Source organism: Cyprinodon variegatus, unplaced genomic scaffold (assembly GCF_000732505.1).
Source record: "Cyprinodon variegatus isolate N-32 unplaced genomic scaffold, C_variegatus-1.0 Scaffold1121, whole genome shotgun sequence".
In the NCBI taxonomy this organism is placed as follows: domain Eukaryota; kingdom Metazoa; phylum Chordata; class Actinopteri; order Cyprinodontiformes; family Cyprinodontidae; genus Cyprinodon; species Cyprinodon variegatus.
In genome coordinates this window covers 67,421-91,118 of record NW_015151574.1, presented here as the reverse complement: position 1 = coordinate 91,118, position 23,698 = coordinate 67,421, and the positions used below count along the sequence as shown (strand labels likewise).

At 35.6% G+C, this 23,698-nt stretch overlaps 1 protein-coding gene across 3 annotated transcripts in view; it reads left to right on the top strand.

Annotated features, from left to right (window-relative positions):
* LOC107101601 (plasma membrane calcium-transporting ATPase 2-like) overlaps window positions 1–23,698 on the top strand; it is an 86,163-nt gene that overhangs the window by 12,337 nt on the left and 50,128 nt on the right. For all 3 annotated transcript variants that reach the window (XM_015400587.1, XM_015400586.1, XM_015400585.1), the window contains exons 2-3: window positions 18,847–19,047; window positions 22,332–22,589. In XM_015400587.1, the coding sequence (XP_015256073.1) occupies window positions 18,847–19,047; window positions 22,332–22,589 (459 nt within the window). The remainder of the gene's footprint in view (window positions 1–18,846; window positions 19,048–22,331; window positions 22,590–23,698) is intronic.

Genomic DNA, 23,698 nt, shown 5'->3' with positions numbered 1-23,698 from the left:
ATATATATATATATATATATATATATATATATATATATATATATATATATATATATATTTATGCAAGCTGTTCTACATAGTCATAACAGCAAAGTTGAGTAGCGCTAAGAATCTGTCAACGCTTTAGTGTATGAAGTATTTTAATGGATCAATATAAATGATGCTTCTGTTAATGCAACAAATTATGATATCTGTTTGATTATAAACTACTTATGAACTGTTTTTTTTCTCTGTTCAGTAGCAAACTAGTTAGTAGCTATGGCTAATGAGAAAACAGGTAATGATAATCCTTTGTGGTGTAATGGGAAGATGAGTCAACATATATTCAATAATCCACAGCAATGGCATCTCTGCTATTGTATTCCTCACCATTATCATGCTTCTGCTGTACTGCTGTGATGTGCTAAACTTTACTACACAGTGGTGGAAAGGTATTTTTTACTCATTACTTCATCTGAATTACTTAAAAAAAAGCTTGGTCTCTTTTATTTCTTAAAATGTCTCCATTTCATCTTCGTCTCCCTTTTCCCTGTCCATGTGGAAAGAGTTCCCATACAGTACACGAGTTCTTTCCTACATCATCTTTTTTCTTTCCCCAAACTGCATTATTAATAACATTTTCTTGAATTTAGTTTATATCCCATTTGACAAAACATTAATGTCTTCCATCTGATATTTACACACATTTTGCTGTTCTATTCTTCATTGTGTTTTTTTGTCGATTCTTGTGTGTTTCTCATCCCAACCTTTCTGTCTTTGCATCGTTTTCTTCTTTCATCCATCCTTCCCCAATGATCAGACTAATCACGTCCTCTAGTTGCGGCACCTCAAGCATGTTCCCCTCTGACGCAGTCTATTTAATCTCTGTCCCACAAGGGATCTCTCACATGGAACTGCAGTCTCCTTAATAAGGACAATTTTTCTTGCCCTGCAACTCCTCAGCTCCTACTCTCCTCCCCCACTGGTGTCTGTCTTTCCCTTTCCTTCCTTTCCCTTGTGACTCTGAAAAGGGGCTGGAAGAAGTGAAAGAGGAAGCATTGAGAAAAGGAGAAAGTGATGGCTCTCAGAGGACAGATTATAAATGATACACAGCCATTTTACTCTGAGTAGAACCACTGTGGGCAAAACCACAGTGCACACTCACATAAATACATTGCCACTCACACAGGTGATCACAATAGTGTAGATGCAATGACCTTGAGGGCGACTTCCACAGTATTTTAACAAAGCAGTCAAAAATATATATTTTTCTACTGTAATATCACAATCTTGATTTTATCATCATCTCTACATAAAACATTCTTTTTAAAAGGTAAAATAGATAACAGGAATTAGATCAAAGAACACTTCTGAAATAATTAGTATAGCAGACATTTTATAAGTCCACACCAAATCTGTAAGTTCCATCTAGCTTTTTGATCTCTTGCTCTTTTATCTGGCTCAGATAACGACGGCCGATAAAGTAATTTACGCATATAGTATAATAAAATTATCACAACAGAGTATGGTTGTTTGCAGAAATCAACAATGTTTGAGTATGCTTTAAAATATTTTCTGGAAAGAATAAAGATATTTTTTACTGTTATGCTTTAATTTGTATTAATGTGCAGTGATGTCACAGCTCACCACGCACATCAGTTTTAACAGCTTTGTAAGGGTTTGCTATGTTTAAAATCGTCATTGGAATCAACAACAAAAAACTGTATGAAATTCAGTTAGAGCCATGCTAATAAATTTAATTTTAATTAACAACATTTTTATCAAATGAAATTATTTGATAAATTAGTTTTCAAAACCAGTGGGTTTTAACAGTGATTGAATCGTTAGATAGAAACTTTAAATATGTGCTATGATGATAAGACAACAATATATACCTAATTTAGTTGTAGACGCATGCGTCTGTAAATGCTTTCATACTATGGTCCATCCGTCCATACAGATGAAAAGGTCTTGGTCTTTATATGCTCTTAAATTATTAAACATTTAAAAAGATTAAAGTAATATTTAACAAAACTGTTCTTCTATTATATCTATATGATGAGGTGTTCAATTAATGTTTGTGTCAAGCTTTGAAGTTACTGTATTTTAGTGCAAATATGTTTTTCAAATCCTACATCTAAATACTGAAAAAATGTTTGTATAGCCACACTGAGATATAGTCAGCCATTTTACTTTCTTTGGTTCTTCTAAAATTTCTGATTTGAAATGTCAATAACTATCTGAGTAAATTCAACTTAATCAGCTAATTTTAAATTTAACTGGAATTATCTATTTTAGATTTTAAATGGGTATTCTCTACATTCAGTCAAATTCAATTAAAAAATATTATATTAATCCCAAAGGAAAATAAGATAATGATCCTTCATAAAATGTGCTCTCAAAAAGTGTGTTCAGATTACTTTAATTGCTCATTATACTTGAAGCATGTATGTGCTGCATGGAAATGAGACATGTGGACACAAGATCTGCAGCTTGCCACTCTGTACGACTTTTCCCCTTGTGCCTAATACTCTGGCTGACTCTATGTGGACATGTCCTGCATAGGCTGCAAGCTTAAAACACCACACAACATATAAAAACAGAAAACAGTTGTTTTTAACAGTTTTTTATGGAGATTTTGATCAGCATATTCTTTCACCAGTGAACACAGACCATGGCACTAAAATGTAGCAATCACCTTTAAACTAAGTCACAATATCTACATATTTTTGACATCCCCAGAGCTGCTGATATAGGATCCCTAATACTTCTGTGAGTGACAGCATTAAATTTACTGCTGTGTTAAAGTGCAATAACTTAGGCTGCATTTATATTGACTGTACTTCAAAATACTGTTATGTAAAAAACACAAAACAATATTATGTATTAAAAAGTGCTTATATTTAGAGCAGTTAAAATTAATTCTATGCTATTTTAATACAGATATTGCTGTGTATTGTTTACACAATACACTTTAAAATACAAGCAACACGCCTGGCTGGGTAATATCTATTAGGAGATATTTGTTGTTTTTTTGGTAGAATATTGTCACAAGGTCTGGCAAAGACTCAAACGGTTTTGGGGCTGGTCGAATGCCTGGCTTAGTCCATCTGTCTTTCTCCATATTATGAGAAACCTTAACTTTAACATACAACAGACTTTAGCGACACTTGGGATTCTTCCAACTCTCCTTGTTTTAGTGGCCTTTTTAAAAGGTAGTCAACGAACTGAGAGTTCTGCAAGGAACTAGACCTAGTTCAGTATGCAAGGACCTAGACCCAAAAAGAGTGTAATGGAATGAAAGAGAATTATTAATGTTTTTACTTTAAAAAAAATATATTATATATTATATATTTTTTATAAATGTATAAAATATTTGAAAAAGGTTTGTTACGATTACTGGAAGCAGTTTGCCTAAGTAGGCTGCTTAAAATTCACACTTGTAAAGTTCTTGTCTATCCTTATAGATTTGATACAGTACATAGAAGTTTTTGTCTACAGAAATGAATAATCTTAGTAGAAACTTGGTACATGCTGAAGAAAAACCAACAACCTGGAAATAAAGGTCAGTCACATGGGTTACAATAAAGGTTAGATATATACTGGTTAAAAAAAAAAAGTAAAGGGAACGCTCAAAAAACACATCTTAGGTCCAAATGAATGAAATAATCTCTAATGTGCCGACAACAAAATCACACAAAATTCATTAATGTAAATCATATTTATAAACCAATAGAGTCCTGGATTTGGAGTCACACACAAAATTAAATTGTAAAAACATACCACAGGCTGTTCCATCTTTGATGTACTGTCATTAAACAGGTCAAAATAAGGCTCGATATTGTGTGACATCCACATGCCTGTAAGATCTCCCTACAATGCCTGGGCATCTTACTGATGAGGTGGTGGATGGACTCCTGAGGGATCTCCTCCTAGACCTGGACTAAAGCATCCATCAACTAATGGACAATATCTGGTGCAACATGATGTTGGTGGATGGATTGAGACATGATATCCCAGATGCGCTAAATTGGATTCAGATCTGGGGAATGGACGGGCCACTCCGTAGCTTCAGTGCCTTCATCTTTCAGAAACTGCTGACGCACTAAAGCCACATTATATCTAACGTTGATCTGCATTAGTGGGAGCCCAGGGCCAACTGCACCAGCATATGATCTCACAAGGGGTCTATGGATCCAGTATTGGTACCTAATGGCAGTCATGCTTCTTCTGGTGAGCACATGGAAGGATGTGCGGCCCTCCAAAGAAATGCCACACTATTACTGACTATGACTGCCATCATGCTAAAGGATGTCGCAGGCCGCAGATTGCTCGGCACGGTGTCTCCAGACAGTCATGTCTATCCCATGTGCTCAATGTGAACCTTCCTCTGTGAAGAACACAGGGCACCAGTGGTGAATCTTCATGGTGTTGGGCTGCAAGCACAACCCCCATCTGTGGACATCGGGCACTCATACCATCCTCATGGAGCTGTTTTCTTAACGTTTTTGCAGACACATTCACATTTGTGGCCTGCTGAGGTAGCTTTACAGGACTCTGGCAGTGCTACTCCTGTTCATCTTACACAAAGGCAGAGGTAGCAGCCCTGCTGCTGGGTAGTTGCCCTCCTACAACCTCCTCCACATCTCCTGGTGTACTGGTCTGTCTCCTGGTAGCGCCTCCAGCCTCTGGACACTGTGCTGACAGACATAGCAAACCTTCTTCCACCATGAATGTGAAAGCACAACAAACATTTAAAAGTGACCACAACATCAGCTAGAAAGCATAGGTACTGAGAAGTGGTCTGTGTTCCCCTCTTATTATCCCACTTCTTTATTGTGTGTGTCTTGCTAATTACCAATAATTTCCACCTGTTGTATATTCAATTTGCACAACAGCATGTGAAATGGATTGTCAATCGGTATTGCTTCCTAAGGGTACAGTTTCATTTCAAAGAAGATTGATTTAATTCAAATTATATTGTTTTGTTTAATTGTTGCCTTTATTTTCTGAGCAGTGTATCCAGCCTTTTTCTTTTCGATTCTTGACACATTTCAGTAAAATTCAGATGAGATTCATACAAGGTGTCACATAAGATGTGACATTTCACATTATTATTAGATAAGTTGCTTTGTAGCTTATTGCAAATGGTAGAACCAAAATTACTTAAGTATTACCAATGTGTTCTGAAATATAACTTATTGAACTTTCAAACATGTATGGTGCCTTATATGGGTCTATTAAGCAATAATCGATTTATAAACTAATCAGTGAAAGTTTGGTTATCACCTTCATGTCTTTATAAAAAGAGAGGCAAATATTTTACCTTTCATTATGAATACACACAGTGGAAAAGCAGTAACGATTCTTAGAATGATCGCCCTGCGATGAGTTATGAAGTGCAATAAATCCTGACTTCCAAATAAGGGTTTAATTATAGTCTCCAGAGAGCTACATTTGGGTCTAGTTCAACTGACAGTGATTAATCATGTTCTGAGAAAAAGAATTTGTTTCTTGCAGTAATCTACTGCAAATCACTATGTGTCTAAACCAAGGTAGAATGTATAGACAAACACATTTTAAAGACAAACAGACAGTTATAAAATGTTTCATACAGATGTTAGCCATCATTGAAGTCAGCTACGCTGTAGATCATTGATCGAATAAAAGGCCTGATGCCAAAAAGCCAGACATTAACAGCCTTTTCCCATGGTGCCTGGGGATGTATAATATATGTTTTATACAACTATATATGTCTTATGTAGGTACAGTATAAGATATGTCTGTCTTTGTGACTATAATCTTTACAGCTAAATTTGTTAAACATGACATAAATTTGTAAAATATGCTGGAAAATGTGTTTTACTGCTTAGAAATAAGGAATTCATCAATATTTTCATGCTGCAACTATCCATCCATCCATGAACCAGAAATGGACAATATTACAGTGGCCCAGGTTTTTATTTAGGGGTATTAGAAGAAAGGGACTGAAAATTATTACATGGGAATCTTTCTGTATTTTTAATTTTAAAATAATATATCAATTTACCTTTGTGCCTAAACTATATTATATTTTTTACTAGTCTGTTTAAAGAATACTTAAGAAAAGTAATGTCTATGGTTATGTCATACAGTAAAACGTGACATGTGTATCCTCACCGGCCACTTTATTAGGTACCCCATGCTAGTAACGGGTTGGCCCCCTTTTGCCTTTAGAACTGCCTCAATTCTTCGTGGCATATTCAACAAGGTGCTGGAAGCATTCCTCAGGGAGTTTGGTCCATATTGACATGATGGCATCACACAGTTGCCGCAGATTTGTCGGGTGCACAACCATGATGCAAATCTCCCGTTCCACCACATCCCAAAGATGCTCTATTGGATTAAGATCTGGTGACTGTGTAGGCCATTTGAGTACAGTGAACTCATTGTCATGTTCAAGAAACCAGTCTGAGATGATTCCAGCTTTATGACATGGCGCATTATCCTGCTGAAAGTAGCCATCAGAAGTTGGGTACATTGTGGTCATAAAGGGATGGACATGGTCAGCAACAGTACTCAGGTAGGCTGTGGCGTTGCAACGATGCTCAATTGGTACCAAGGGGCCCAAAGAGTGCCAAGAAAATATTCCCCACACCATGACACCACCACCACCAGCCTGAACCGTTGATACAAGGCAGGATGGATCCATGCTTTCATGTTGTAGACGCCAAATTCTGACCCTACCATCCGAATGTTGCAGCAGAAATCCAGACTCATCAGACCAGGCAACGTTTTTCCAATCTTCTATTGTCCAATTTCGATGAGCTTGTGCAAATTTTAGCCTCAGTTTCCTGTTCTTAGCTGAAAGGAGTGGTACCCGGTGTGGTCTTCTGCTGCTTGTAGCCCATCTGCCTCAAAGTTCAGAGATGCTCTTCTGCCCACCTTGGTTGTAACGGGTGGTTATTTGAGTCACTGTTGCCCTTCTATCAGCTCGAACCAGTCTGGCCATTCTCCTCTGACCTCTGGCATCAACAAGGCATTTCCGCCCACAGAACTGCCGCTCACTGGATGTTTTTTCTTTTTCAGACCATTCTCTGTAAACCCTAGAGATGGTTGTGCGTGAAAATCCCAGTAGATCAGCAGTTTCTGAAATACTCAGACAGCCCTTCTGGCACCAACAATCATGCCACGTTCAAAGTCACTCAAATCACCTTTCTTCCCCATACTGATGCTCGGTTTGAACTGCAGGAGATTGTCTTGACCTTGTCTACATGCCTAAATTCACTGAGTTGCCGCCATGTGATTGGCTGCTTAGAAATTAAGTGTTAACGAGTAGTTGGACAGGTGTACCTAATAAAGTGGCCGGTGAGTGTATAAGTTACATAAAAAGTCGTTAAGGATTTAATTAAAACTGGTTTGTTTGACTCATTAAGAACTCATAGCGCTAATTGCCTCTATTGACAACAATGAGACTTAAAGGTGGGAGACACACAGCAAAGGTCCCAAGTTTGTTGGGCAGCTGTGCAGAGTTCTAATAGCCTGAGCTTGAGACTCTACCACTTTGTGACATGTTGCCCCAAAAGGCTTAACAAAAACATAGGGTTTAGGGCTAAATACTAGGAAATATAAACACAATACTTTAAATATGTTATTTCCTAGTTAACTTCTTATTGTACTTTTTGATACAGTAAATACTCCATCTCCTTATATTTTATTAATCCTCTGGAAAAGTGTGTATTCAGAAAAGTCAAAAAGTCAGTCTCAACAAATTAAATTTCTATGGCTGGGTTAATACAGTACACAGGACATAACACCACTTTTTGTGCATTGTAGTCTCACCTGACTGTTGAAAGCAAGGGAAATGGTTTGATGGAAATAATTACTTAAGTCATAGCAGGATTTGAATGTGAACACTTGCTAATTTATTTTCTTTGAAGACTTTTCCCACTCTCTGTCTTGTCATTCTTCCTGTTTGGGAAAGAAAAAAAATATACAGTTTTATCCAGAAGAAGTGGGCAATATCACTGAAATAGATTGAGAGTTTAACCAGATATGATGCTTCTTTGCTCAAAAATGCAAAATATGTGCACCTACTACAAAAGAAAAATAAGAAGTGAGAACAGAACATATCAGAAAAACTCTCAAATTGGTTGTTTTGCACTTGTACAGGCGATTTGAGTCTTATATAAGGAGGAATTTTTACATAAGAAATATTTTGTAAAACCAAGAATGGAATATTCTCAAAACCTGAGGCATTCTTTGTTTGGAGAGAGAAAAACTATGAGCTTTTAGTTCTTCTTATGTTCTCTCATTATCAATTTAACTATCAGCCAGTAAGGTCAGGTTGTATTTACTCTTCCTAGTTCCCAGCATCTTGCAGTACATTTTCACCCTTTCTCTTATAGTCCTTTGCTCACACATAATAGGGTGTGCATCAGAGTGTGTTGATTTCCCTTACCTGTCATGACTATTTTATTACTCTCTCTGGTAGTTTGAATTTTAATAGCAGTCCCTATTGTGTTGTGCTTATCTGAGCCCATGGGTGAAACCAGAGACTGACACCCAGATGGGAGACTGTAGATAGACCACTGTCACTCTCCCTTTCAGCCTCTTGGCCCCGGATGTTCTCTCTTTTCACTCATCTGGGGAAGGCTTGCTGATGTATGTCTGTGTTTGCATTAAATGTACAGAAATTCAGTTTTTTGTGTGCTTCCTAGAGAAAAGACTGAAGAATGCCGGAATCTTTATGTGTTGGAGCACTTTTGCAGCAGTCTTTTTTTAATGTAGATGTTTTGTAACACAAAATAAGATATAATTGTAATTTACAGAACGTATTTACATCTTCATAACTTACACTGTCTTGTCACACAGAGGTCCTTTTAATTCAAAAATAACACATAGATGTGTCATACTTTGAAATTTAATATCACAGCAATGCACGTGCCTTAATCTCCTAATATCTGTGAGTTAACCTAACACATTGTATCCATACCATGGCTAGAATTTTTTTTACTATACAGAGTGATGACAAAGCTCAATAACATGGAGGAATAAATTAATGAAAGATAGACTGATGGTGGATAGACAAAAACAAAGGAGTGATGCATGGATACTTTTACTGCCTAAATGGTTGACCAGTCTGGAATTACAGGATAATGTTACTGACCCCGTTACACTTTGTCCTTTTTACTAAGCAGTTGTGTCCAAACAATCCCTGACCATCTCTTTACTTTTCTTTGCCACACACAAACACACCTCTGCTGCCCTCTCACAACCAGTAAACAGATGTCTCATTAAAGTTTTGTTCTTGTGTAGGGCATTCGATCTGGCTAGTATTACACTTTACTAAGCACAGATGGTGGAAAAGATACATAAATAACTAAGAAATTGAGTAAGAGGTCAGAAATGAAGTTTTTCTTTTTAAAATTCTGATTATTAGTGTAATTTAAGATTACCAAAATTATATCTATATATGTATGAAACGCCATAAAATGAGCAGCGATTTGTTTTGTTTTAAATATTTTTTTCATTACTTTATTTAAATTTAGATGTACTTCATTTTATCTGCTGGGATGAAGAAAGAACTCAGTCAAAAATAAAAACTTCTTGAATTGCTGATTACTCTATGTTACCAACCTCACCTTTAGTGATGGTGTACCAAAAGAACAAAATACTCAATGCAAGTGGCCAAATGGAGGTAACATTAGGGGCTGGCTTGGAAATGGTTGAGGAGCTCTATCATCTAGGAGAAGCTCATCCAGGCGAGTTGAGCTATTTCTCTCTGCATCAGCAGGAGTCATTTGTGACTCCTGCTGGTTGGTTCAGACATTTGACCAGGTTGCCATGTGGGCACCTCTCCTTGGAGAAGACACAAGGAAAGACTCACTTAAGGGAAGCCGCCGAAATGAGCTGGAGGGTGTCACCACATAAAAAGATGGCTGGGCTTCCTCACTTAGTGTATTGGTACCCTTTGGTCAATAATCTTTTGGTTTGGCGGATAATCAGTATGGTTACATACTGATAAAAACACCCTAATGCGCAAATTGAATACATCATAAAAAAAAGACTTTAATATAGAAATATCCAAGCAGCATCTTAAATTAGCAGCCATATAATTTAATTTTGAGCGCAATTGGTATTTGTAATGGATAGTTGCCGATGTGACTAAAATTCCTCAATGATTACAGAAACAACACAAAAAATTCTATAGAAAATTATACCAATGCAGTCTATAAGACTGATCCAAAATTGTACTGTCAGAAGCTTTTGAAGGGATACCAAAAGAAAAAGAGTGAAAATATGCATTAATGTCTTAACAAACCTCACATTAGGAGAATATATAAAATAACTCGAAACAAAATATTTTGTTCATTATACTTAGATTTTGTTTATTGATCTAATTTTGATAATAACTGCTCTGAAACAGGAGTTGCTTGATTTACTGATTTACAATCAGACTTTGTAGAAAGAATTATCCTATTTTAAAACAGCATCTAATATTTATGGACATATGTCCTCAAAAAAGCAGCTATGTAATTTTAAAAACCACACATACTTAACAAGCGTGATGCACAAAATATTAAGCATATTTTGTGTAAATACTTGTGTGAGATTGTGAGGGCAGTCTATTTGATCATTTCAGTCCACTCTACCAATTCTCACATGAGTCAGGCCTCTAGACCACAGTGCCTGACAGCAAAACTCACCCACTTGTACAGCTGCCCCCACAAGTTCAAACACACACACAAACACACAACATTTTCCTTATTGTAAAATACACTGGAATTTTATTTTAAAAAGACTGCTTAATATACTTTTGTTTCATTTTGCTGAAAATGCAAAATAGAAAAGTTGTTAGTTTAAGATTTAGTGCACATGAATCAGTCTTCTGGTCTATTATCCCACATCTAAAATGTGGTCTTAAAGGTCAGTGTATGATTGTCAGAATCGCTGGCCAGAAAGTTTGTTGGTACCGTGGGATATAGCTTGCTTGGTTACCACTCACACTATACCTATAATGTGACTTGTTGTCACAAGTTACACTTTCCTCTCCATTGACTCTCAAAAAGGGTTCCCTTAAGGCAGACACATTTTTTTGTTGTTTCATTTAAGTGTTACTAAGTAATCAATTGAACTATTATTTAAAAAGGAAATTTGCCCACTAGTTTTTTTTTTATTTTTTTTATGTACAATACAGTTCACCTGCTTGCATCTCTGGCCTTTTTAAAATTTCATTGCTTGAAACCTAATGCTGCATTCAATACGAATGTGTTTTATGTCAAAAAGGCTCCCAAACTTTCAACTTGAAAGCTGAAGTCGTATACTCTGGATGCTGGATGCTGGATCCTAGACACTCCGGGCATTGAGCTGCTCTGTTCTTTTCCCTGCAAAATACTGAGTCGCTTGGATTTATTTGCTTTGATTATTTGGGGAAAAAAATGTTTTAACACATTCTTTAAGCAAGAAAGTATACCTCAAAATGTCATCTCTGCAGTTAGTTCATATGGATTATGATGCTTGTGCTGAATGTTGTGTTGGTTGACTCATAATATGCCTTTACATCATATGTTGCATCTCTTGCTTCCACCGATAGTTTTCATTCACTGTTTTTTAATCAAAGGATTTTTTTTTTTATTATTATTTTTAATTTTATTTTTTACTTCTGTAACAACGCAACCATGGCATATAATATTAATCTTGTGATTTATTCAATTACTTGGCTTTTACTGCTCCTGTAAATTAGCTGTTCAGCTCAAAGTCAGCAGAACCTAGATTTGCAAATTGTTAAGGCTCCTTTTTTTTTTCATCTTCAAAGCTATTTCTGTGAATGAACAAGTGTGAGAATCTCCTTACCTGCACACTTGTATACTGCAGCAGGTTTACGAGGAACGTTTATGATCATTCATAAAACGTGAAGTTAAGAGCATTTGTTGAATCTGTTCTGGCATTTACATGGATCCAACGGTATAAGGGAAAAAAAAGGAGAAATTTGCAATAAAAATATGAAAATGTTGTTGCATGAAGCCAAACAAGAAAACGTAAAGATTGTCTGAGGAAGACACAAAAAACAGAAGCTTTATAAAACAACACTCAGCAACGAAACTTAACAAAGTAATATTATTTTAACACAATTACACAAATAACCAGGATGAAAAAAGTAAATATAACTAAATCAAGACAAATGTAATTATAATATTACATACATTTGCACCAAAGCTAATTTTAACAAGAATCAAATAAATCAAAAAGTATCAAGTAAGAATAAATAAGAAAGAAAGCAAAAAAAAAGAGTAACAGTAGGAAAAATTTGTAAGAGGAGAGTGATTAGCTGCTATATATGTTTGAGTTAACAAGGCATTTAAAAAAAAATGCTTATAAAACAGTCTTATATGCATCATTTTATGTAAGCAAATTTTTTTCTTTAATTCTGTCACAATCTTGCGGCTAACAGACGTTTAGACATCACCACATCATTTGGCCTCATCTTTGCTTTTCTGCATGTGCACATTCCCTTTCAGCACAACTGGACATACAAAACCAGCTCTTACTTACATATTCACATATTTTCAAAGGTTCAGAGTCATGGGTATTTCTGTTCACTGAGTGGGATGCATAGTGTTTCCATGGAGATCTATTTTTAGCCCCTGACAAAAAAGGGCAACTGTTAAAATATGCCATCATCATTCCCTCTGAATTAAAAAGATTTCATTTTTCCTTATGCAAGTAGGAAGGCTTAGAATGTCTTTTTCAGTGTTGTTTGAAAACTAGTAATGTGACCTATGTTAAAGCAGATGTAGATGAATTCTGATAAGATTAACAGATTAGTCAATTGCTAATCAGGAGTCCTTAAATCCAAATTCCTAAAAACAAAAAGGAAATAAAAAATATGAATACTTTCCATATAACAGTTTATTTGTATACACTGCAAAAACAACCTCAAAATTAGTAAAAAATGTCTTAAATTAAGAGTATTTACCCTTAATTTGAGCAGGTAAATAAGATGATTTGCCAATGGAAATAGTATTTTTACTCTTAAAAGAAGGTATCTAGATATTATGCACTTGAAATAAGACAATGCAATTTTTTTTTTCTTATTTTAAGTGTAAATTGTCTTGTTCTATTGGCAAAGTGTCTCACTTAAATACTTAATTCAAGAAAAAATGCACTTGTTTTAAGAAAAAATGACTTATTTAGATAAAAATTTTTTGCAGTGTATTAACATGACTTATGGTCAGTCAAACAAACTTCTGCAACTTAAGAGATGGAATCACCTAGGTGGACTAAAGTTTCAGTTGAGTACAGAAAGGGAAATAAAAGTTAATTACCGGTAAGTTGATTTAAATGTGTCATGGTTGTTTGGGCCAAATAGGTTGGAATGAGTATTTTTATAACTTGCCAATCCTTTTGGATTTACTGGTTCAAAGTCAATAATCTAAAAATTAGAAATTTTCAATATTTTATTGTTGTACAAGCAAACATTTTTTATTCATGTCATAGATAGTAGTGAGATTATGATTAAAGATGATAGATAAGCAACAGTGCGAACCAAGGAATGTGGAGGACCATATTCAAATGAACATGTTGAACCCTGATGCAGATGGGCACCTAGATGCCACATTTTTTTTTTCATCTAAGAAGTGAAAACATAATATATATACGCCACAGTTACCGGAGTTTCTGCTGCTGTCCATTCATTGCGATCAAGGTTTATCTTCTGATTGCTCCCTCTAGAAGGAAAACTCACTCTTCCACATAGCTTGTATTTCTACCCGATACACTGAACATAACCATGAAGTGGTCGTACTCCAGAGGCCTTTACAGTTACCAGAACATAATTCAACCGAGGACCTGTGGGATGTGGGGCAACCAAACATTTGCATTATGGATGTGGAGCAGAATCTTTAACAAATATTTCAAACCTTGTTAAATCTGTCCAAATAAAGAATGAGGTCACTTGTTAAGGCAAGAGGGTGCTATATACTGTAAGTGTTGGTATATTATATTAAGAACATATCAGTCAGTGTCTCCCCCTATAGTACTCCCATAATACTGTATGTATTTTAGCTATTTTCTATAGCAATTAATATTTTTTATAGCCATCAATACCCTGCTAGTAGTTGTTTTTTGTTTTATCCCAATAGTTTTAGGAAACACACCATATCATTTGAATTAAGCATTATGAGACAATTTAACAAAGCCAAACATCACAAAGAAGGAATCAGAAGAAGAGCGGAAATTAAATTCAAAATCAAAGTATAGGATTAAAACATAGTAACATGTCAATCTGTCACAATCTCATCCCTGTGTAACGTTGTCCCAAACTTGAGGGAAAATATATATGAATTTCTTTCAATTCGTTTCAATGCTAGTTAGAATGTAAACGTTTATTGTTAGTAATCTTTAATATCTCAAATATGGAAAATTGTGTTGCTGACTCAAGAAAGTTTAACAGTTATGGAGACTTTCTAGGACAGTTTGATGCTTTATTGGCTCTACTGTCATTTTACAGCTAGGGCTGAAACAAAGAATTACATTAAGCATGATTATTCCATTAATGAAAATATTCATTAACTAATTTACCAATCAGTTAATTGTTAACTGGAGTATCGAGACACTAAACGATGCAATTAGCTAAAAAAATAACCTACTCAGAGCAATAATTAACCAAAATTGTAAAAAAAATTATAAATGTTTTGCACTCAAGATGAAAAAACTATTTTTATCTTTCAATATGTTTTCACTGAATTCGTCAAGTAGCTTTTAGCATAATCTGGTTTTAACTATGTAATCCTAAACATTATGCATTCTGATTATAAATGCATCGATCAAAAAATCTAATCAACAGGTTAATAGATTAGTAAACTAATAATAAGTCGCGGCTCTGATTACATTTTTTTTTTCTGCTCTCGTACAGTATATGGTATTTCTTTTCGTGAGAAACGCCAACCTTCAATAACACATTAGGTTTAATGACTACTGATTAAGACATACAATGGATTAATTATCAAGTTAAACAGATAATTATGTCAGTGTGTATTAATTTGATTTCAAAGTTATTCCTCTCATTGATAAAACATAATCAGTTAAGTATTGTTTAGTACCAGTATATCTTTCTGTTATGTTTACCTCCGGAGCATAATTGTTGGTGAATGTCGAACGAAAAGCAAGAAATATAACCAAAAGTTGTATTTGATGTCCACTAGAATAAGCTAAGAGATGAGAGGGGCTTTGTAAAAGCTGCATACTAATATGTGTAATCACTAAGTGCACCTGAGGATGGACATTCACAAGAATGACGTTTCTCCTATCCATGTGTGTTTCCGTGTGTTTTACTTGTGTATCTGGCCGACAGTGATTGGCAAATATATGTGCTCTGATGTTATCATGTGATGGTGTAAGAAACCACAGGCATGCTGGCAGAGCTCTCTTACACACAAAATAGTCCAAGTATCTGGTCACGACTCACAGACCCGGATACACACACACCCACACCCACACACACTCATGCTTTCACACAGAGATGTTTACAAGTTATGTAAAGAAGGTTTCAGCGGAGATCAACGGAAGAGCGTGCCAGGTCTTCTCTTAGTAATTATTAAAAGCTTATAGTTAATTATGCTTTTTATAGCATGAATAGCAATATATTTATTTGTAACCACAGTACAATTTTGTAGGTGGAAAATATTCCTCTGTCTGCTATGAGCTCTGATAACATTTCTTTCTTTAATGCTTCTCAAGTTAGTTTTTATAACCTTAACAATTCATCACACCTGTCGAAAGCACTCAGATATAAGGGGTTGTCAAGTAGAAGCGACGTTATCAGGTGCGATCCCGGGCCAATCCTGGGAGACCCTGTGACGCACTTTGCATGACATAAGACAGCGCTAACGTGTTGTTGAGTGGAAGAAGCCATGCTTTTGTTCTATCAGCAGCAAGACAATGATTTAGAGCTGCAAAGCAAAATTAATTATGTTAAATGCTGCACTGGAAAAATTATCTAGAAATAAGTAAAAAAGTGTATTTACCCTTAATTTGAGTAGGTAAATGAGATAGTTTGCCAATGGAATGAGTATTTTTACTCTTAAAATAAGACAATTAGATGATATGCACATGAAATAAGACAATGCGACTGTGTTTTCTTATTTTAAGTGTAAATTGTCTTCTTCCATTGGCAAAATGTCTCTTTTACCTCCCCAATCCAAGAACAGATGCACTTATTTTAAGAAAAAAAGACTTATCTAGATTTCGATTTTTTCCAGTGTGATAGGGAGCTCAAATTGGTTTTCCTAAATCTACATTTATAAAATCTTATTACTTTATTGAAATCCGTAATAAATGTATACAATCATTGTATTTAAAACATTTTTTATTTAACTTTGTCCACAAGTATGATTACATGAGAAAAAAATGGAGTCTACTTAGACACTGCAACTACTTTACAATTTTAAATTCTAGCTCTTGTTCATTTAGTCATTAAAAGAAAAACATTAGTCATTATATCTTCAGTTATTAATGACTATATTTCTTAGGTAGTCACAGAATATACTTTCTTAATTTACACTCAAACATCTTTTTTACATGAACTCTAAAGACANTAAAGACAATTTTTTCCTTAGCAATTAATCAGGTGTCATATTTCATAGAGATGCACAAATCAGCATCGACTCATTGACTCGAATGCAATCCCTCGCACTAAGCATGCTTGTAGTGACAGTGGAGAGGAAGAAACCTCCAGCAGAACCAGGCTCATTGTGAGCGGCCATCTGCCGAGGCCGACTGGGGTTCAAGGAGACAGAAGCAGAGATACAAAAAGCAACTGTAAAAGGCTTCCCCGTCAAGGAAACACACAGCCAGGCAAATGAGCTCCGAGCCAACTCCCATGTCAGAGGATGAAGAGAGCTCATCCAGCCAGTCACAGTCAGAAAAACAGGACTACACTGGAAAACAGGCCGATCTCCAACATCTATAAACAAAGGTGCTGATGGCAGCAGCACAGCTGATATTTCTCTCCAGGATGGTGTCACAGCCAAACAGGAACAGACGAAGCAAAGTTACTATGAGTGTTACAACCTGGCTCGATTGGTCGCAACAAAAACTGGGGGGACACGGAAACAAGCAGTGCTTTAAGCCTGTAAAAGGCTTAGCAGAAACGTTCTAACGCCCCCCTGACTCTCTGGATGATACGCTGTTGCTTTATTGTGTCGCACCCGTAGCTGTTTCAAAACCTGACTGAACAAATGTGATGAAAAATTAGTGCCTTGGTCAGACTGTATTACTTTAGGGATCCCAAACACTGAAAAGAACTGAGTGAGTGCACAAGAGCAAAGTGAGAGCAAAGTGCTGTTAGGAATGTAAGGAACAATCAGATCTCTGATATAAGATGGAGCTTGGCCATTTAAGGATATGTGAGAAGGTTGGCAGCATAGTATCAATGTTCATGTTCAACCAAAGATGCTATTGGTTGGTTTGATTTATCAGCAACTTTAAGATTAAGAATAATTTGTTATCATTTGGTAATTTTGCCTTGAGTTATCCTTTATATAAATGATATATACTTTTTGTTATGTTATCTGATCTGGGTTCTCCCAAACTTATGTTTTAACTCTCACATTGCACTGCTTAGTAAATATATCCGAGTCACTTAGAGAACAGTTTGTACTCTTCCGTGTTTTAGGAGGTATTTATAAAAGCTGAAAAATGTAATCATCTGCTGGACTATATTTCTTTGTGTCTCCCATGGTTCATTTCTGGATTGCTACTGAGGTTTACTCAAGTTATGACACCCGTCATAACTTTTACTGTTGTAGAAGGAAGAATTTGGCACTTTCTTGTATCAAACCACCAGCATCTGTAACGAAAAAGTATTTTCCTGTTAGAGTTTCTAAAACCAAAATAAATGCCTTGAGTTTACCAAAATAAATGCCTAGGGTTTTTTTTTAGATGATAAATTATTTTACAAAGAGAAAAACGTACCCATACATCCTAGTAATATGTCAACTAATAAATTGCTCCTCTCTTTTACTGTTAATAATTACATGATTGTAAATTTAGTTTTACCTACTTACTGCCTAAAATATGGAAAGAGGAAATCATTTGATCAGAACATGTCTGACAAGATGAAGTAGGCCAAATGCTACTCATTATGACCCTATCTAAATAAATTCAAGAACAGTTAAGACATCTCATTAAAATATGTTTAAAAAGAAAAGTAACTTATAAATAGATAAATAACAGCACTGTGTTGAAGTGCATACAGGTTGATAGCTGTATTGATATCTCGTAAAAACAAGCAACACTGGTAAAAATGCAAATTCAAACTTAAGATACATTATCTGTAAATTTTGAGCTGCAAAAGCCATTCATTTATTTTGGCAAAGGTAAACTTTTGATCCAATATATGCTTATTTGAAATATAAAATCCTTGAACAATTCGTTAAATGTAAATTGTGACTTAACAGCATGATGTGCTTCATATTAAAGTGCTAAGGATATTATAAACAATAGATTAAGGTGTATGAGGAGGTGGATAAGGTCAAAGTATATTGACCCTTGTATAGGGAAAGCGGAAATGTGTGTCCCATAATGAATCAATCAGATAACTAGAGTCTGTTTATCTGTGGTGGGGGTGGGGTAGGATGATAAAGACAGCAAAAAATAAAGCTTGAAAATGAAGAGAAATTACTTAGTGCACATTTATCTGCTGATCAACTTGCTTACTTTAAAAGGTATCACACAGTTTCTTTTCAGCAGCACAATAAGATATTTATTCTGTGTATAAATAAATATTTTATTTCATTTAATAGAAAATTAAAACTCTTTGCGCTGATTAACTTATATAGTCTGAATGTCCTTCTTATACTAACATTCTTTGTGTTTCTCTTTCAGGTCTTGCAGGTGTTCAAACTGACCTGGATAAAAGAAGAGAAATATTTGGTAAAAACCTGATACCTCCAAAAAAGCCAAAAACCTTTCTACAGCTGGTATGGGAAGCACTGCAGGATGTCACCCTTATCATTCTGGAGATCGCTGCTCTTATCTCCCTGGGCCTCTCCTTTTACCACCCTCCTGGGCAGACCAGTGGAGAGGGTGAGTTTCCCAGCTGCTGTGGCATCTCCTCCTGTGACGTTTGCTCCCAGCTGTTTTAAATCAGCCAAACTTACATCAGTAGTTGAGATCATTTCAGTGTTGCAGGTGATTTAACCAATGGCCAACAAAAATCATAGCTGGTGTCCCAAATTTGTGTAAACCCACCTTTATAATCTGCAAGTTGGGTTAAGGTTAATATGTTTGTCACCTATCCTTAGAGGTCAAGTTACTCATAAATCACATTGCTAATTTTTGTGCAAGACTGGAAGCATCTTGATGCACTATGGCTGTACTAAGTGTGCATTAGATAGGTAAGGGAAAGGTTAATGAAGTTTTGAATGAAGGAATAACCTTGAGCTCCCAGGACCTATACATCAACCCTGTGAGCCATGAAACAGGAAATGAAGACAGAGACGGTAAAGAGTTGCTGAGTCAGCGGGATCAGTCATCACCTCTTTCTTTATCGCAGTAATGGACTTCCTTTTCCCTGCCCAAGGGTTCAGTCATCATTTTAAGGGTTTTAAAAGCTTAGATTGAGCTGAATATGCCAGGAAAGAAATCTGTTATTATTTCAGATGTTGTTGTATGTAAGGTTATTTATTTTTTTTTTTTGCTTTTTAGTATGATTGGAAATAGTATCAACCAAGCCATGGTAAATGATTGTTAAAAACTACATAGCTAAAAAACAACAATATTGGATACATTTGTTTATTTGAACTTTATTATTGTTTCAACACACAGACTTATGCATTCAAAACTTCATTGCTTCACACTGCATAAAAGTTCTGAAGGCTTTACATTTCATATCCATGTTAAATGCAATCAGTGCTCCTTTACCTTTAAAACGTGGGATGCCCATGTAACTTCCCTTTTATGTTTTTAAAATGAGTATTTTATGTACAATGGTTGAAACAGAACACAAAATGCAGAAACTGTAAAGTACTTCCATCAATGAAAGAAAACTGCCAGTTTCTTGTGCAAAACTTTTATTCTTATTAATTAAATAATTGTATACCTTTTTAATACACTGTTAGCCCCCTATTATTAGAAATGGATAAATAAATGAATTAAATATTTATATAATTGGAATCTAATAGTGAAAGTAATAGTGCTTTTGATAGCTACTGAGGTTTTTAAACTAATGGTTTAATATGTTTTAAACTAATGGTTTCAATTTGTGATAAAAAAAAAAAGTTTTGATTTAGACCTAACTATCTTGTTGGATTTATTTTAATATAATATCTGAAAACAAAATCTACTAAAATACAGTGTTTTAAATTTGCACAGTGGTTAGAAATGAATGAAAGAAGGACATTTTATGGTACGAGAAAATCACTGGCTTTCCAAAATCTTGACCAATGTCTGCTATGTTTAAAAGAAAGTTAAAAGAAAATAACTTGGATCATCAAATCAAAACTAGAGATGATTCAACCTAAGTTTTAAAACTGGTTTCAGTTTTTCTAAAGCTTTCAATTGCTGATGCTTAGTTTTTGTTAAATATTGTTTTCTGATTTACTTTCAGGATCAACAGAATTTCATAGTAGAAGATATAAGAGCATTCAAATTTTTCTTTTCTTTTATTATTTTCTGGCTGTGAGAGGTCATTAATTATGTATTTTAGGAAAAGAGTTAGCACTACACTCCATGTGTGGAAGCTGTCAGCTTTAAACAAGGTTTTACTATTTGATGGAAGAGGGGCCTGATAGATATCCACAGATATCCCCAACAGTTGTACACATTAATGACAAAGGGAAAGAAGCAAGAACTGAATTGATTTATTGGCTTCAGTAAACACTATGCTGGAAGAGCGACTTAACAGATTCTGCAATGACATATGTAGTTTCCTTGAGTCTGATGGGCTTTTTCCTTGTGCAATAAATGTCAGACAAAGGGCTATTAAAGCTAGTTCTTGTGGACCCATCATCACTTTGTCTGCTTGATGATTATTCTTCGCAGCTGTATGGAGGATGCAGTAATTTCACAGGATATTCAGCCATATTCAGTGAATTACAATATTATTGAAATTGTTCACTAAGAGAAACGCATAACATAGATTTATACACTTAGACTCATCTGGTCAAGCTCTTATGTATGTCTTATGTATTATTATTTTGGTTGTCTACTTACAGTTATTGAAAACCAATTTATGATTAAAATAATACATTTGGCCTTCAAACAATGCACAAAATTCAATGTCTAATGCTGTATCTGTGCAAAAAAAAGTATTTGATTTAAAAGAAGATAAGTACAATGAATTCACTTCATACTAATTACAGCAAATATTAGTTAACTGTGTAAACTTTAGGATCTTGTAATTAATAATCATAGGATTAATAAAACAGGAAGATTTCTATGTGTATTCCCTGAAGTAAGTTAGTCCTCATCTTAGCTTAGGGCATTTCTATATCTACCATACTTCATGGCCGATGGAAACAGAAGTCTCAAAAAGATAAAACAGGGTAATTTTAATGTATGCCCATTGCTCACTGGACCCATAGATCAGCTGCTGTTATCCTGCTCTCTAGCAGCCTTAATGACCCCCTACGCATGAGAGATTGTGAATATGCAGGCTCTTTTTAAAAAGTTTCCTATATCTATATGTTTGTTTTGATAAAATTTTGAAACTTCTTCCAAATAAAGTATTTTCTTTAATTTTGTTTGAAGGCACATGAAGCAGCCTTTCCTATTAATGCTCAAATACTTATTTAAAGTATGCTCTCTTACTGTGTGCAGTAAGAGAGCATACTTTCAATTAGTACCTGATTGCAGTGCAGTGATCAAGTTAGACAGAATGAACTAACATTTTAAGAAAAAAATGGAATTCCAGTGTAGTGGATTCTTTTGGTCATGAGTGAAATGGCTCCAGGAGCATTACATTAGGAAGCACAAAGAGTACTGGAAATAGGCCTTGATTGCCCAGTACACCATCATCTACCACTGTGCAGCCAGTAGAATGCAAAGCCTTGTTTGAAATAGGGCATATAAATTAAGAGATAAGGAGAAGATTTTTCTCATGGGGCTATTTAAGCCACATGAGTTTGTATAATTTCAAACTTGTCTTTTAGGTTAGGTTTTGGTCAAGTGTATTTCTGTCAGGTATTGTAGAAACAAACAATATCCGATACTACTAGATAAGCAGAGTTCTGACCTGTTCTCAACAATCTCTATTCTATATTTTTGAGGTTATCTTCTAATGTTTTAATGTCACTATCTATTTTCTTGTATAAAAAGGGATTGCTTAAGATACACATGACGCTCATGTCTTCTGGGTTTTTGTTTTCCAGCATGTGGTGCAGCAGCCGGTGGAGTGGAGGATGAAGGCGAAGCAGATGCAGGCTGGATCGAGGGTGCTGCCATCCTCCTGTCCGTAGTTTGTGTAGTTATTGTGACAGCCTTTAACGACTGGTCAAAGGAGAAACAGTTCCGTGGACTCCAGAGCCGCATTGAGCAAGAGCAGAAGTTTCAGGTGGTCCGTGGAAGCCAGGTCATACAGCTACCTGTGGCTGACATTGTGGTAGGGGACATCGCACAAATCAAATACGGTAGGCATGAGTTTAACCCTTCAAAGGTATTATTGTGGAGGATTTTCACAAAGTTTTTAAAAGACCCACCTTTTCTTCTTAAAAACAAATGCACGTGCAAGAGCATGCACTAGCCCATTTCTCATCGTGGACGCTCTGTTTAAAAGTTGTTGTTCTCATAGCTCATACAAGCTTACTGTGTCCGAACATCCATCCTAACCCGTTAATCCCTATATAGAGTGGGTACTATATAGTGGACTTTATAGCAAACTGAGTTAACTTACCGCTCTGACAGATGATCACTACTTTTTTGCTCCGTTTGTCAAATAACTCCAACTTCTCTACCGGGTGTCTGCGCCATCCTTGTTACTAGTCGCCACTGTCAGGTAGCGACAGTGGGCAGCTGTGAACGCAAATCTCATAATGCTTTGTGAGGAGCAAAGCATTCTGGGATATATCTGCCTCTTTTGAGGTCTTTCTTTTCTCATACACTTTGTAGACACTTTTTCTGTTACGACCCTCGGCTATTTTCAAAGAACAGCGGTGAGAATGGTGAGCTTCAATGACTGTCTGAAACCGTAGCTCACCACAGATATATGCCTGAGGAGTGCATGCACAGAAAAAGATAGCTAAGCACGTAGGACTTCCTTACGTAAACATATCACCAGAATGAATGACAATTACAAGGACCACTTATTTAGATGATCCACCTGGAAATAAAAGATCATCCTCTATACCAGCGGTCCCCAACCTTTTTTGCACCACGGACCGCTTATATGTCAGATAATATTTTCACGCCCTTTAAAGTGTGGGGGTAAATACGATCAAATAAAATGAAAGGACTGGCATAAAATCAAATACAAACAGCATAAAAATAAAACTCACCGTTATGTTGAATTAGTGGGAACCCTTAGCTTGTTTCTCCGAAACAAACCGGTCCCATCTAAGCGTAAACGGAGACAATGACACATGAAGTGTGCTCCTGATGTCCAGTCTGCTCCGTAGCTTTGTTTTGGTCGCTGTAACCGCAGAAAATCCCACTTCACAAAGATAGGATGTTATAGATATGATGCGTCTTGACCTGAATTAACCTGTGTCAAGAGGCACCGATGCACCGACTGATGTAATTG